Raw genomic sequence first — 15472 nt, 5'->3', positions numbered from 1 at the left:
CGCGAGTCTCCCACCTGTAGGTGATTTCAGTCGGTAGTGGGCCTCTTCGTCTTGCCTGTCTGCTGTGCAGGGAGTCCTTTGTGGAGTTTTTGTTGTTCGATTCTTTGTAAATTCCAGGGGAGCTTTACAGAGGCTCACCTCACGCCGACATTTTTCTGGAAATCCTCTCACCACATATTTTCTTATTCAGAGTGAGGCATCGTCCACACCTGTCACTCAACTGAGACCCCACTGAGGCAGAATCTCCAGCAGCTACTTGTCCTCATCTGCAGTGGTCATCATGGTTGGTTCCTGCTTCTCCCTGAAATTCTCTCCTTCCCGGATGCCGCACCAGCTGAACTCTCCTGATCTGTCCCCTTCCCTAGGCCGCTCTTCTGGTTCCAGGCACCCCCTGCCCAACACGAACAGGCACAGTAAGGCCATATTGATCTCTCTCTCTCTCTCTCTCTCTCTCTCTCTCCATTTTTTAAAAAATTCTTTTTTGGCCCTTGCCGTGGTTACAGATGTTACTTCCATTCAAGTGGCTTCTGTACTGTATCACCTTCTCAGACATATTTCATTAAACTTCATCTCCATGTTGCGAGCGCCTGTAAGGCAGTCACCACACTTCAGTCTCTTCCTGAAAGCCAAGGGGACATTAACCCCTCGGCAGGGCCCCACGTCCCTGTGTGGTACTCGTGACGTGAGTGGGGAACAAAGTCCCGGCACACAGGTTCAGATAGCATGAGTAACACAGCTTCATTTGGGAGCCGATGTCCCTCCAGAGGCCAATGCTCTGCTAAGCACAGAAGGTTATACAGAATAGAACAGAATTTAATAACTAAGGAACCCAGTCCCAGAGTCAATTGAGGTGGAGAAGGCCCCTGGTTCGGGGGAGACAACTGGGCCCACGACAGTCTGAGGGGAGCTGGTCTTGCAGGGAAGAGCTTCGGAGAGGCCCGGCGTATCCCAGCTTGCACCTCGCAGAGGACTCTGTCGGATAGTGTCTCGCTCAGAGCCTCACGGAGGGTCCTAGCCGAGCGCCCAGTCAGACCACTCACAGCATTGCTCTGCAGTTCTGCATTTACCCTCTTTTCCTTGGACTTGTTTACTTCTTAGGTGATAACCAGAGCTTGTTTCCAGGAGTTTTTTTACCTCTTAGATGGTAAGCAGAACTTGTTTGCCAGGAGTTTTTACCTCTTAGGTGACAACCAGAAGTTGCTTGGCTAATGTGTTTATCACCCAATTTTGCTCTGCTCAGTTTCACACAAAAACATGTTTTTCACTTCACTCTTATCCATCTCAAACATGTGGCCATAGTCCTGTCCCTACTAGGAAACAACTGGTTTTGCAAACCTCAATCCAACATAAGCCTTTGCTGTATTTTAAATCTTCCTCCTGAACATACTTCCTGTTGGGGTTTGTCTCAGTCCTACTTCATGTATTTCCCAAAATTTTAGCTAACGATTCTCTGAGCTACGTATGGGCTGCTCACTGAGACATGGAGTGACCAGCACATCCACCCTGTTCTCTGTCCTTGTGTCCTTTGTGTCACCAGAGCCACCCATGGGGTGTCCTCCATGGTGCTCTGTACAGGAGGTTCCATCGAGATGTCCTGTGTCATGAGGCTTCTGCATTGTTAGAGAATCACACGGGTCAGCAGCCAGCTGTGCCCCCACCTGACACAGGCCTGTCCTGCAATAGTGACTGTGTCACCATGAATCATACGTTTCCATGACATGTGGCCTCAGCAGGGCCACCCTCAGACCCAGTGAGTGTAACCTGCCCTGGGGTGTCCACAAATGGACAGACACGTTAGATGAATTAGGAGATGATGTGGGGACACGTGAATGCCCATGTGTTTACTGCACCTCCTTCTGTGACGGGTACTGTGGGCAGAGCTGGGAGTGTGAGCAGAGCTCCAGCCCCATGGAGCTCAGGGTCTGGGACAGAGTGAGTGAGAATTAGGACAGGAGGTGACAGAAGGTGATGTTGGGGTGGGTTTCAACTTCCATCTGAAATATGAAGACAGTAGGTTAATGTTGAAATGTAGGGAGGACGGAGGATCCTGGGTAAACAGTCCTGGAGGCTGATCCCCTGTGGGGCCATGTGTACCTGTGGGAAGGACGTGCCATGTGGAGACACTGTGGGCGTGTGGGGGGCAGAGAGCCTGAGCTCAGCACACAGGGGCCTGGGCTGTGCTGGGGTCTCTCTTTGTGGGATATGTTTCCCTACCACAGGGGAGATGATTGCGTTCAGGATGGGCTCTCTATGACAAAACTAGGATGCTTGGGAATTTGGTGAAGTAAAGGTCCCCAGGGACTGGTGACATGTCATTGTAAACACTGTTTCTACTGTGTTGGCTGCTAGAATAGAAGACATTAGAGTCAGAAATGTGATTCAAGACTTGTCCCTGGGGCAGCTGAGAAATTTCAGAGGAAATACATGTTTCTAAAGGGAGTCCCTTCCCCCCACTAGGTCTCCACCTGCTCCTGGGGCTGGTCCCTGTGCTGGGTGTGTCCTGAGCGCCCCCTGCAGCCTAGCTCCCCCTCTCCCCCCACCCCCCGCCGTCCTCTGCAGGGAGGTTTGTGTCTGGGCTCACACTGACTTCCCCTCACTGTGTCTTTCGCACAGTAATACACGGCCGTGTCCTCGGCTCTCAGGCTGGTCATTTGCAGATACAGCGTGTTCTTGGCATTGTCTCTGGAGATGGTGAATCGGCCCTTCATGGAGTTGGCGTAGTATCACTACTAATATGAGACCCACTCCAGCCCCTTCCTGGAGCCTGGCGGACCCAGTTCATGTCATTGCTACTGAAGGTAAATCCAGAGGCTGCACAAGAGAGGCGCAGAGACCCCCCAGGCTGCACCAAGCCTCCCCCAGACTCCACCAGCTGTACCTCACACTGGACACCTGCAAACACAGAGACGTCCTGGTCAGGAAACTGTCACACATCCACTGTTTGTGTCACTTACATTCTCTTACATATTCAGACTCCCCTGTTCTCCATAAATTACCTCTTAAAACAGCAACAAGGAAAACCCAGCTGAGCCCAAACCCCATGGTGTGTCGTCTGTGCTCAGTCCTGATCACGGAATGGGGACACCTGGGGATCCCGGGGCTGGGGCTCCTGTCCCACAGCTGCAGGGTCAGGGCTGGGCTGGTTTTCATCAGCAGAGGGGCCCCTATTTGCATGCCCTCCTTCCATGTAGGGAGCTCGGGGTTGGACACCTACACACGGGCAGGGCCTCAGTGCAGGCGTGAGTGTCCTGGTTAGTTGGTGGCCACGTGAGAGTTCAGGAAAACATGATTTATTACACGTGACGGTGCTGGAGTGAGTGCTCAGCACCCATTACCTCATTTCATTTGTATGTGAGCACCCAGAACAAGTGACCGAGGTATCAATCCACCTTCATGTTGCAGAGGTAAAGCTACACACAGCAGCCCAGAGGAGCTGTGTGACGTGTCCAAGGGCACATATCAGCTGAGAGGGAGCCCTGTACCCTCCCCATGGACCCCACTGCTCCCCCATCCCACTCCAGGGCAGGGATGGACATGCCAGGTGAGGTTCCAGAACCTCTTTCCTATAATGAGAACATGTGTGATTTTCTGCATGGTAGTATTTACCTAAGAATGTGGAGAATCGGGGTTCATGCACATTAACTTCATAAGTGTGACATTTTGCACATTGTTGTCTGCTGCATATAAGTCTTTCTTCACCAATTGTCTATTTGTTTACTTATAGTAGCTTTAATGATGCATATTTGACCACAGTAAATTGCACAGATCAGCGCGATGCAGGTATTACCTGAATCTATAGGCATTTTATTGGACCTGGAAACAGGAGCACGAGTAGGAACAGCCCCACCCATTGTCCTCTAAGGGGGTCATTCCCAGTGTCCCACCTGAGGGACTTGTGGTGATGCCCAGCTCAGGGGGCTTCTCGTGCAGGAGACCAGCAGGCAGGGAAAGAGCCACCATGGCAGGGACAAGGGACCCTGTCAATAGTGTGGGGTTGTGACTTCACAGTGGGGAACGAACATGTTTAACTCTTAGTGCACTCATGTGGGTTTATTTGGAAATGTTCTATTTTGATGCACATGGACAAGTGTCATCTCAATATACAATTGAGTGAACGATACTAAATCTACTGGTGAGTGAACATAGCAGTGGGAAGATGTAAATGTATATTGTCAGCCACATTGTATCTAGTGAAATATCCACATGCATATTCCTCGAAGTAGAAAACTAAAATAACTCCTAAATTATCCTTGCTGAAACATACGGACTGACAATCCACCAGAATCCCCAGTTGTCTATATTATAAATTAGATCCCTAACTGTATTTCAAAGTCATGTCAATTCTGACACCTGCATGGTGTGTCCTCACCAGCCTGCAGCATCCCCACACCACGTCACTGCCCCGTGGAAACAGCCCCCTGGGTCTCCACCAGGACACTGAGGAGGAGGACACCTGCCCTCACCTCCCATCACCGTCAGGCCCAGACCTCAGTGTTTGTCTCCTGAGCTGCACATGCTGAGCTATACGGGCAGCTGGACAGCAGTGAGGGGTGGATGTTCTCCTCTTCCTGGGAGATGAACATGGGGTCTGGGGACACATGTGCCCCTGGGAAAGGGGCCCCGGGCTGCACATCCTGTGAGAGTGCACTCGGTGTACACGTGGTGGTGGTGCCCTCGGCCCTGGGTACCTCTGGCTTCCTGACCTTCAAGGAGACCAAGGAGACGGACGTGTTGACAAGATGCTTTTCTATCCCTGGGACTTGGAGATCCTGAGAAGTTAGAGAGAGTCATGGAGCTGATGGAGAGGCTGTGGGTTTTCAGTCACCACAAGGGCCATTTACACAGAGTCTCTCTGCCTAGACAGTCATGAAAGAGCTTCAACAAGTTAATATAATAGAATAATTGGTGAAGTCAATTAGGAACACCCGACATCAGGAGGAATGCTGTTATTTAAGGTTGATTATTCATCTATGACATAGAAGTCCCTGCTGTCCCACACTCATGGCTGTTACATGATTATAGGAGAGGAAGTCATCGCAGTGCCTGGTCCTTGGGAACTGTGCACATCACCATGACGACAGCGTATTCTAAATAGGAAAGTACAGTACGGGGGATACAGTCAGCAGGATTGTGAAGAGTGTGTAGTGTCAGATGGGCAGTCGCTTATTGGAGGTTCCTTCATAAAGTATATAATGTGTAACCACTACGCTGCACATCTGAAACTAATATAATATTGAATGTCAGCTATAATTTGAAAAATAGTCACACGGATGTGTATTGTCATATGGGGAATATAGTCAATAATGTCCTAATACATAAAAAAGGGAGGACACTTCTGTGTTTCCAGAACGTTTAGAAAACAGTTTCTACTGCGTGAATGTCAGGAGGAGGTTTAAGGAGCACGGAGACCAAACCCTGACAGGAGAGCAGCCCTCAGCCAACTCCTCCCGGGAAGTGAATTGAGAGCCTCCGTAGCGCCCCCTGGTGGTGCGCGTGCGCCTTTGGTCCCAAAGCCCCTGTAGACAGACTGTGTCCCCTCCCCTTTATCCAGCATCAGTGTGGGACGCTTGGAGCCCTAGTGCTGTGTACCCTCCTGTGCACAGACTTTTTCATTACCTGACCCCTCCATTTCACCTCTTTGGAATGCAGGCGTCCGTAACTCTTACCCTTTGCCTGCCCTGCTGTTGTATTTTAAGAGACAACTTGTCTTCTAGTGTCACAGACAGAGAGGATTTTACCCCAGGATAGAGCCACCAAATTATGACCCATAACTGATTCCGAGATTATATTTGGGACTTTTGAGATTATCGCACTCCGGTACATTTCAGACTGGATTTCATGTTTTCATGAATTAGCTTTTGAGGGGGTGTTGGCATGTTGTAGCTGTAATTGGCCTGGGTCCTGGAGGTGACTGTTAGGAAGCTGAGGGAGCACTGAGATCGTCTGAGTCATGCTTGGACTTTGTGAACGTAACATGGGAAAAGGCCTTTGTCATACTTGGTTTGTTTAGGCACCAGGGGAAGCAAGGATTTTCCTGTGTTTTCTGAGTGACTCTTAATTCAACCACAGAGTTCATAGCAGAGGGAGGCAGAGGGAGATTAGATCCAGGAGAAGAAAGCAATGTGACCTCTGATGGAAGGTGACCTCCTCCTGGTGTGACATTGGAGGAAGAGGACATGGGAGCAAGGAATGTACCTCTAGAAGCTGGAAAATAAACAGTCTTGACCATTCTATTCCATCTGGGCTGCTATAAAAAGTTCCATATCCTGGTACATTATAAACAACACACATTTATTCCCCTCAGTTCTGCAGGTGACAATCCGACACCGAGACCCCACATGGTCACCACTGGTGAGGACCCTCTGCCTGGTTCACTTCCTGCGGTTTCCTGCTGTGTCCTCACAGGGTGGGAGGGACAAGTAAGCTATTGGGCTCATTAGAGAGGCTCTGCTCCCCTTCCTGAGGGCTGCACTCTGATGACGTAGCCCCACAAGTCCCCACCTGCTAACACAACCTCTCTGGTGTTTAGGATTTCAACACACTCATTGTCAGAACACAGCTTCCCCCCAGAGCCTCCAGGGTGTGTGTGGTCCTGCCAACACCTTGATGTCTTACAGTGAAACTGCCTACATACTCTGAGCCCCAGACTGTGAGGGAATAAATGTGACTAGAGTTGAGCCCCAATGTGTGGTATTTGATTCAGTTTTCCTTGGAAAGTAACAGGCTGGACTGAGTCTCACATCATCAAGGGTGTCCCCCTGCTGCTCCCTGTTGTGTGAGGACCCCCAGGACTCTCCAGGGCAAGGACACCCGCAGGATGGGGTCTGAGGAAGGACCCTCTTCAGGAACTCACCCCTACAGGGGAGGCTGAGGGGACGGGGAGCTGACATAGACTGTGCTTGACCTGACACACCTGTCACCTATGATGTCACCACGTGCCATGATGGTGCATCACGTGTCATGTGTGTGGTGCTTGATCACAGGTGGGGAGCAGAAATTCACCCTTGAATTCTATATGTACACTTTCTCCCAAACTCATTTCCATTTTTCACAAATAGGGGAAAGTGAGAGAAAGTTATAGGGAGACACTACAGGCCAATCCCAGATCGTCCCACCAAGTGATCCCAGGTGATGCCTGAAATAACCTCCCTCACTCAGAGAACACGGAGGCTCCAGACATGCCCACTGCAAGGACAGTGACACATGACAGGACCTTTCAGGAAAGGCTTTCTCTAGTTCTTCCTTGAGGACGTTTGGACACTGGAAACCTTTTCCTGAATGACTGAGGTGCCCCTGAGAGTCTCACTCCTCGTCTCAGGTTCCTGACTCTATGTGAGGAAGTCAGGAGACTCACAGTCCCTGTCGTCTCCTCAGCCCCGCACAGCTGCCCTCTCCCTCAGGGTTTCTGACACTCTCAGGATGTGGGTCATCTCACTGTGTCCCTCACACAGTAATACACGACCGTGTCCTCAGGTCTCAGACTGCTCAGCTCCATGTAGGCTGTGCTGGTAGACGTGTCCCTGGTCATGGTGACTCTGCCCTGGAACTTCTGTGCATAGCTTGTGCCACCATTGTCTGCATAGATCCGTTCCATCCACTCAAGCCCTTGTCCCAGGGCCTGTTACGCTCATTGCATCCAGTAGCTGGTGAAGGTGTATCCGGAAGCCTTGCAGGACACCTTCACTGAGGCCCCAGGCTTCCTCACCTCAGCTGCAGGCTGCACCAGCTGGACCTCGGAGTAGACACCTGTGGAGAGGAGACAAGAAGGGGTGGAACCCCAGTGACTGGCCAGGCCCCCTCATCAGCCAAGTACTGGGGAGCCCCCTATCTGTAGCCACTGCCACCGGGAAAAGGACTGTCCATCTCCAGTCCATGGTGAGGGCTGTGCGAACAGGCCGTCTCTAGCGTGTGGCTGTGGGGCGATGCTCTCAGGGCACAGACATATCCATATTTAAACCCGCTCACCTCAGCTCATTTGCATATTCATGAGCAGCGTGATTCACAGCTGAAGACTTGGCCCACCTGAGAGACTCAATGAGGCAGGACCATGCTCAGTGAGCGTCTGAGTGTCCAGTCCTAATACTTGTTATAGGATATTTTTACCCAGCCATGTCCCTCAATCTGTGCTGACAGAGCTCCTCCCACTGAGGAACAAACCCCCAGGATGCGATCATCACTGAGAACTCCCTTTGAATGACACGGAGACCACCTGAGACTGTTCTGGACTTTAATCTAAATGTCTCAAATCAGGGGCCAGGTTTGTCCCCAAATTTCGAAAATTTCAAATTGATTAAACCATCCTTGTCATTCAGATTGTTGCTCTAAAGACATGTTGAAGTCCTAGAAAACCCATTTTAATTTTGATTTTATTAAACGTGGATCAAAATGGCGGCGTGAGGTGAGCCTCTGTAAATCTCTCCTGGAATTTACAACTAATCGAACAACTATAACTCCACAAGGGACTCCCTACATAGCAGACAGGAAAGACAAAGAGGCCCACTACTGAAATCACCTAAAGGTGGGCGAATCATGCAAGAAAGGGAGGAGGGAAGGGAGAAGTGCGGAGACGGAGACCCTCGGGCGCAGGACGCAGACATAGCTCAGTGCTCCGAGCTCACTGCATCCCGGAACTACCGCAGCTGTGGGACAGGGAAGAACTCAGACTGCTAGGGCTCTGCTTATGGCCCACAGGGTTGTGGGGGTAGCGTATAACACGGCTGAACCCAACACTCACGGCAGAGACCTCGGAGAAAAGACTGAGGAAGAAGGTTGAAAACAGTGGTTTAAGCCCTTTCTGCCAAGCAGAGAACGGAAGCCTTAGGCACTGAGACTAGCTGCCTCCTCCCTACCCTCCCAGAGTTCACCCCGCCCCCACCTGCCTGGTGCTAGAAACGGAACAGTAGCAGTGTCAGATCAAAAGAACAGAATATTTGCTGTTTTGAGAACTGTGGACTGCAGACACAGATTCGCAGCCCAACTAGTTCTGGCAAAGTGGAGGGAGCTGTGGAAGCAAGACCGGCTGTGGTGATGGTCACCGCCATTGCTCTGGGCCACCTCTCACAACTCACTCTGCCCCTGGCCCCAGCTATCTGGATCCCTGCAGGAGTAAACAGAACTGCTGAAACATACGGGCTCTGAATCAGGAGCTGGAAGAGCTTTGGAACTTCAAAAGCTCTCCGCATACCCACATGGACACTGCGCTCTGTGACCCAGGTGAAGTATTAACAGAGGAGAAGCCCGTCTCCCAGGAAATCCCCCCATTGTGTGAGAAGCTGGAATAGTGCAGAGAAAACATAGCACTACCGTGTAAGAGAGAAAAAAAAGGCTGCAGTCGGACAGAAAATAAAACATTCTACCAACAAGTACTGGAAAACAAAAGAAAGACCTCTTCCTATCAACCTGCTGCAGAAGCCACTCCTGTAGATGTCTAGAAAGAGAAATACTAAATCAGTAATTGCCATGAATAACCAAGGCAACAAGAAAGCTCAGAAGGAAAGTGAAAAGTCTCCAGAAAAGGAACTTAAAGATATGGAAATATGTGACATAAATGATGGAGTATTCAAGACTGCAGTTCTGAAAAAACTCAATGAGATGCAAGAACACACAGCAAGGCAGTTAAATGAACTCAGAAACTCAATTAAAGAACAGCATGAGCATTTTATGAAAGAGATTGAAATTTTAAAAAAGAACCAAATAGAATTTCTGGAGATTAAGAACTCAATAGAAGAAATTAAAAACGAAATAACCAGCTTAGGTAGTAGAGTTGACCAGATGGAAGAAAGAATCAGTGACATCGAAGATAGAAACCTGGAAATTACACAGATGAAAGAAGAAAGAGACTTGAGACTTCAAAGAAATGAAAGAACTCTACAAGACTTTCTGACTCCATCAGAAAGAGCAATATAAGAATAATGGGCATACCAGAAGGAGAAGAAAGAGAGAAGGGAACAGCGAATATATTCAAACAAATCGTCAATGAGAACTTCCCAAACTTGTGGACAGAACTGGACCCTCGAATCCAAGAAGCAAATAGAACACCTAATTACCTCAATCCCAACAGGCCTTCTCCAAGGCACATTGTATTGAAGCTGTCTAAAATCAACGACAAAGAAAGAATCCTCAAGGCAGCCAGGGAAAAGAAGACGGTAACTTACAAAGGAAAGCCCATTAGATTATCATCAGATTTTTCAGCAGAAACTCTACAAGCCAGGAGGGAGTGGAACCAAATATTCAAACTATTGAAAGAGAAATCATGAGCCAAGAATAATATATCCAGCAAAGATATCCTTTAGATATGAAGGAGGAATAAAGACCTTTTCTGACATACAGAAGCACCAAAAAGCTATTAGAAACAATCAACGAATACAGTAAAGTTGCTGGCTACAAAACCAATGTACAAAATTCCATTGCTTTCCTCTATACTAACAATGAAATCTCAGAAAAAGAAATACAAAAAACAATTCCTTTTGCAATTGCAGCAAAAAGAATAAAATACCTAGGAATAAACTTAACCAAGGATGTGAAGGACCGATGTGCTGAAAACTATAAGAAATTTTTGAAAGAAATTGAAGAAGACACAAGAAATGGAAAGACATTTCATGCTCATGGATTGGAAGAATCAACATAGTTAAAATGGCCATATTACCCAAAGCAATATACAGTTTTAATGCAATCCCCATCAAAATCCCAATGGCATTTTTAAAAGAAGTAGAACAAAAAATCATCAGATTTGTTTGGAACCACAAAAGACCCCGAATAGCCAAAGCAATCTTAAGAAAAAAGAACAATACTGGAGGTATCACACTCCCTGACTTTAGCTTGTACTACAGGGCTGCAATAATCAAAACAGCATGGTATTGGCAGAAAAACAGACACACAGACCAATGGAATAGAATTGAGAACCCAAAAATAAACCACATACATATGAACAGATAATTTTGGACAAAGAAGCTAAAAACATACAATGGAGGAAAGACAGCCTCTTCAATAAATGGTGCTGGGAGAATTGGATAGCCACGTGCAAAAGAATGAAACTGGACTGCTATCTGCCACCATGTACCAAAATTAATTCAAAATGGAGCAAAAACTTAAGCATAAGACCTGACACAATGAACTGCATAGAAGAAAGCATAGGTACTAAACTTATGGACCATGGGTTCAAAGAGCATTTTATGAATTTGACTCCAAAGGCAAGGGAAGTAAAAGCTAAAATAAATGAATGGGACTATGTGAAACTTAAAAGCTTCTGCACAGCAAAAAAACCATCGACAAAATAAGCCTGTCCCTGCAGGTGACATGAATCCTGGCACTGCCGGGGGTACTGGGCAGGCCCAAGAGCAGATGGCATCAAGATGTGACAGCTTTCCCAAGGTCACAGGTCGGGAGACTTGGCTTTCACTTCTTCCTTAAAATAACCATCATGGACACTCTGTGAAAATGTAGGAAACCGTTCTCTTATGAGTTAACATTCCCACACTTACTAGTCATTGGCTGTAAGGCTGCCTGGGGAGTGCGTGTCTCTTTCTATCCACCTTCATCTCTGCGTTTCCATTATGACTCCTTTTCAACCCTTGTCTTGGTCTTATTAACTGTCTATTTTTCAACAGGTTGTGCAGACACCAAATGACCTCTTATACCAGTTTACCAAACCCTGGTGACATTAACTAACCAATCTGATTGCTGGTTATATCGACACCTCAATAGTGCAAAAGCACCAGGCTTTGTTCCTGCTGATGTGAACACCTGGTGGACTGGGGATATGCTGGTGACAGACAGGGTGTAGTGTCAATGACAACACAGACGTCACTCAGCCTTTTCCGCTGCTGTGTCACTTTGATCCAAGGGTTTCTACACAAACTCCAGGACTGTACTTACCCAGAGGGCGACACAGGAGAAAAATGTCCCCTGAGCACTGGAAAGAGATATGACACTGGGCGTTCATGGTGACATATCAGGACAGCATTGCAGTCAAACTCTGTGGTCTGAGTCCACAATAGGCATGTCCAAACCTCCCCAGGGGACTAAGTGACTGTAGCACCACCTTCTGGGCCCAGGTGCCTGCCAGCTCACCAGGTGTTTGGTGGCTCATCTGCTCCCCTAAATGACTCCTTATGGCAGCTGCTCCTGAGTCAGCTGCCTGTTACCATGTACTGTGTGTGTGTGTGTGTGTGTGTGTGTGTGTGTGTGTGTGTGCACCAAACCTGTGCACTGGCTCGGCCAGGTGGCAGGACCCAGCTTTACAGCTGCCACAGGCCGACGACAGGCCCTCTACAGCAGCTATTTCACACCCGTTCTGCTCTCACACACTGACACAGCACGTGGAGGCTGGAGACACTGACATGACTCATGAAATACTTCAGATCCTGAGAACTACAGATTCCACTGTGACCCTGTCTGTGAGCCAAGGTCCTTTATTTTGTGTGTGTGATTAAAGTATTAAAGGGATCCCACCAAAACCGTCAGGACGACGTGGACGCGGGTATCTGGTCCTTCTGTCCCTCCACACGCCACCCTGAAAGCAGCCACATTACACATTTAGGCCCCTGTGTTCATAAGTTGTGCCCCACACACCTGCCAGGTGAGAATGGTAGGACGTCACCTGCGTATCACAAGTCCAAGTTCTTTTCAGCGCTGAGGGTCTTCATCTCATGCTTTGGAGACTATGAATTGGAAGAAGTGACCTTAAGTCTCTCCAGGGCAATGGAACGAGAGCTCCCCACCACTGTGCAAACTGCAGGACGTGAACCCCTGAGTCTCTGTGGTGCCTCAGGTACACTGACCACCCAGGAGGAGGAGCCTGTGTGGTCACTGATGAAAATGCTGCTTTTCTGTGCAGTGAACGGGACACAGGGAAACTCACTCAATCTGTTAAAAGGACCGTTCACACTTTCCATCAGATCAATGACGCAGAGGTGTCACTGGACTGGCCTGTCCCCAGGGACGGGGACTGGTCTGATGGGTTTGTGGAAAAGCTGCAAAGTGTCCTTTCCTGTTTGTCCATCCTGTTCTGTCTCCTTTTCTCCTTTGCAGATGTCTTAGCACTCAGCTTCCCACCCGTTCTCTCTCTCCACAGCCAGCAGTCCAGCCATCACTACACGAGACTTCCAGGGACGTTCAGAGGAGGAAACTGTTGGGGCCCAGGGCAGGCTCCCCAGGATATCCCACAATGGGGTGTAACTATTTAGAATGAGTTACTGAAAAGCAGGCAGAGTAAGAACAGCACCTGAACCCTCCGTATGTCCTCAAATGAAGGAAATAAATCTCCCCTGAAAACTGGGCCGTCCCTGCTCTAAGGGTGAGTGCTCCTAAGGGATCACGGTCTAGACCCCCCAAAATAGTGACTGTCACCTTATATGATAAAGGGATTTTGAATATGTGATACATTACGAATCTTAGGATGGAGAGACTGTCGGGACCTCTTGCATGGACACTGATGCCCACACACCGTCCTTGGAACAGCAAGGTTGGGGGAGATTCTGCTCCAGGGACAAAAGCCACACAGGGATGGATGGGACGTGTAGGGACCTGCCATGAGCCCCAAATGCAAGGGATGCAGCTCTGATGGTGGAACGAGCCCTGCAGCCTCTGGGAGACACACAGCCCTGGGGACACTGTGATTTAGACCCAGTTCAGCTCTTTTCCTGAACAGTAAGAGGATAAGTCTGCCTTTCAAACCCGTGTTGTGATGTTTTGGGACAGTTTCCAGAGACACCAACATGCAGGTCCTACACGTCCACACACGACTGTGGATGCCTGTGTTCTCATGACTATTAGGGGCGGGGACATACGTCAGGGCTTCTGTGTTCTCTGTCCTCCATTCTGCTTCCTGCTGTGACCCTTAGACTGTAATGCAGTTTATCTTCTCTGACCACAGAGAGGGAGCCGCCTGCGACAGCTCAAAGGAGAAGATTCCGGCATCTTTTGAGGACTCAGTCCATGTATGTCATGTTTCAAGTCACCATGATGGTCACATTTACACCATGAAAATTAGAAAACACTACAGAAAGTTTAATACGTTTTCTCCTCTTGAGAGTTGGTTTCCCACACAGAACTGAAAATATTCCAAAAATAATTAACAAAAGCAGTTCCTTTGTCTCTATGTCCATAACCCCAAGTCAAAGACAGGCTGTGCCCAGCTGCCTCTGTCCTCTCCTCAGCCCCGCACAGCTGCCCTCTCCCTCAGGGTTTCTGACACTCTCAGGATGAGGTCACCTCACTGTGTGTCTCGCACAGTAATACACGGCCGTGTCCTCAGATCTCAGACTGCTCAGCTCCATGTAGGCTGTGCTGGTGGACGTGTCCCTGGTCAAGGTGACTCTGCCCTGGAACTTCTGTGCGTAGTTTGTGCCACCACTGCCTGCATAGATCCATCCCATCCACTCAAGCCCTTGTCCTGGGGCCTGTCGCACCCAGTGCATATAGTAGCTGGTGAAGGTGTATCCGGAAGCCTTGCAGGACACCTTCACTGAGGCCCCAGGCTTCCTCACCTCAGCCCCAGGCTGCACCAGCTGGACCTCGGAGTGGACACCTGTGGGGAGGAGACAGGAGTGGGTGGAACCCCCGTGACTGGCCCAGGTCCCCTCATCAGCCAGGGACTGGGGAGCCCCTTACCTGTAGCCACTGCCACCAGGATGAGGACTGTCCATCTCCAGTCCATGGTGAGGGCTGTGCTGTCAGGACGTCTGTAGGGGAGCGTGTGGCTGTGGGGCGATGCTCTCAGGGCACAGACATGTCCACATTTAACCCCGCCCACCTCAGCTCATTTGCATATTCATGAGCATAGGGTTTTATTGCTGAAAACTTGGCCCAACTGACAGACTAAATGACACAGGACCATGTTCAGTGGGCGTCTGACAGTCCAAGTCCTAATCCCTGTTGGGGGATTGTGTCCCCTGCCAGGTCCCTGAATCTGTGCGGACAGAGATCCTCCCACTGAGGTCAAGTCCCGCTCAGAAACCTTTTGAATAAAATGGCTGCCATCTTACCCTGTTCTGGGCTTTGATCTGAATGTCTCCATCTGGGGTTCAGTGTGTGTCACCAACTTTGAAAAAGTCAAGTTAGCAAAGCCATCTTTGTCCTTCAGATTGTTGCTCTAAGACGTCTTGAAGTCACGGAGACCCCATTTGAAATTTGATTTTATTGCCCATTGTGTTTGGGAAATTCTCCCAATAGGATATTTACAGACACTTCAGCAGTCTTTGCCCAAATCTTGTTTTAGATTTTTTTAAGAGGAAGGAAGCCCCAGGCCCTCAGAGGAAGCCCCTCTCCTGGTCTCCCACCTGCTCCTGGGGCTGCAGCCCCTGCTGGTGGGTCCTGAGCGCCCCTGCAGCCCAGCCTGTGCCCTGCAGGAGGCTCCTGTCAGGGCTCACAGGGCATGACCTCTAGCGTCTCTGGTCCAGTGTTAAATGTCTGTGCCCTGACCTCACAATGCTCCCTCAGGACACAATGAGCTTTGACCTCATCTCTGGAAATA

General features: G+C 49.1%; 1 gene segment (V, D, J or C); it reads right to left on the bottom strand.

Annotated features, from left to right (window-relative positions):
- Positions 1-14129: 14129 nt before the first annotated feature.
- LOC141570798 (immunoglobulin heavy variable 1-3-like) lies at positions 14130-14698 on the bottom strand. The segment is given in 2 exon segments: positions 14130-14527; positions 14611-14698. Coding segments are annotated over 2 exon segments (366 nt in total).
- Positions 14699-15472: the final 774 nt, after the last annotated feature.

Source organism: Rhinolophus sinicus, linkage group LG03, assembly GCF_036562045.2.
Source record: "Rhinolophus sinicus isolate RSC01 linkage group LG03, ASM3656204v1, whole genome shotgun sequence".
Taxonomy (NCBI): domain Eukaryota; kingdom Metazoa; phylum Chordata; class Mammalia; order Chiroptera; family Rhinolophidae; genus Rhinolophus; species Rhinolophus sinicus.
This window is presented reverse-complemented; position numbering and strand designations above follow the sequence as displayed.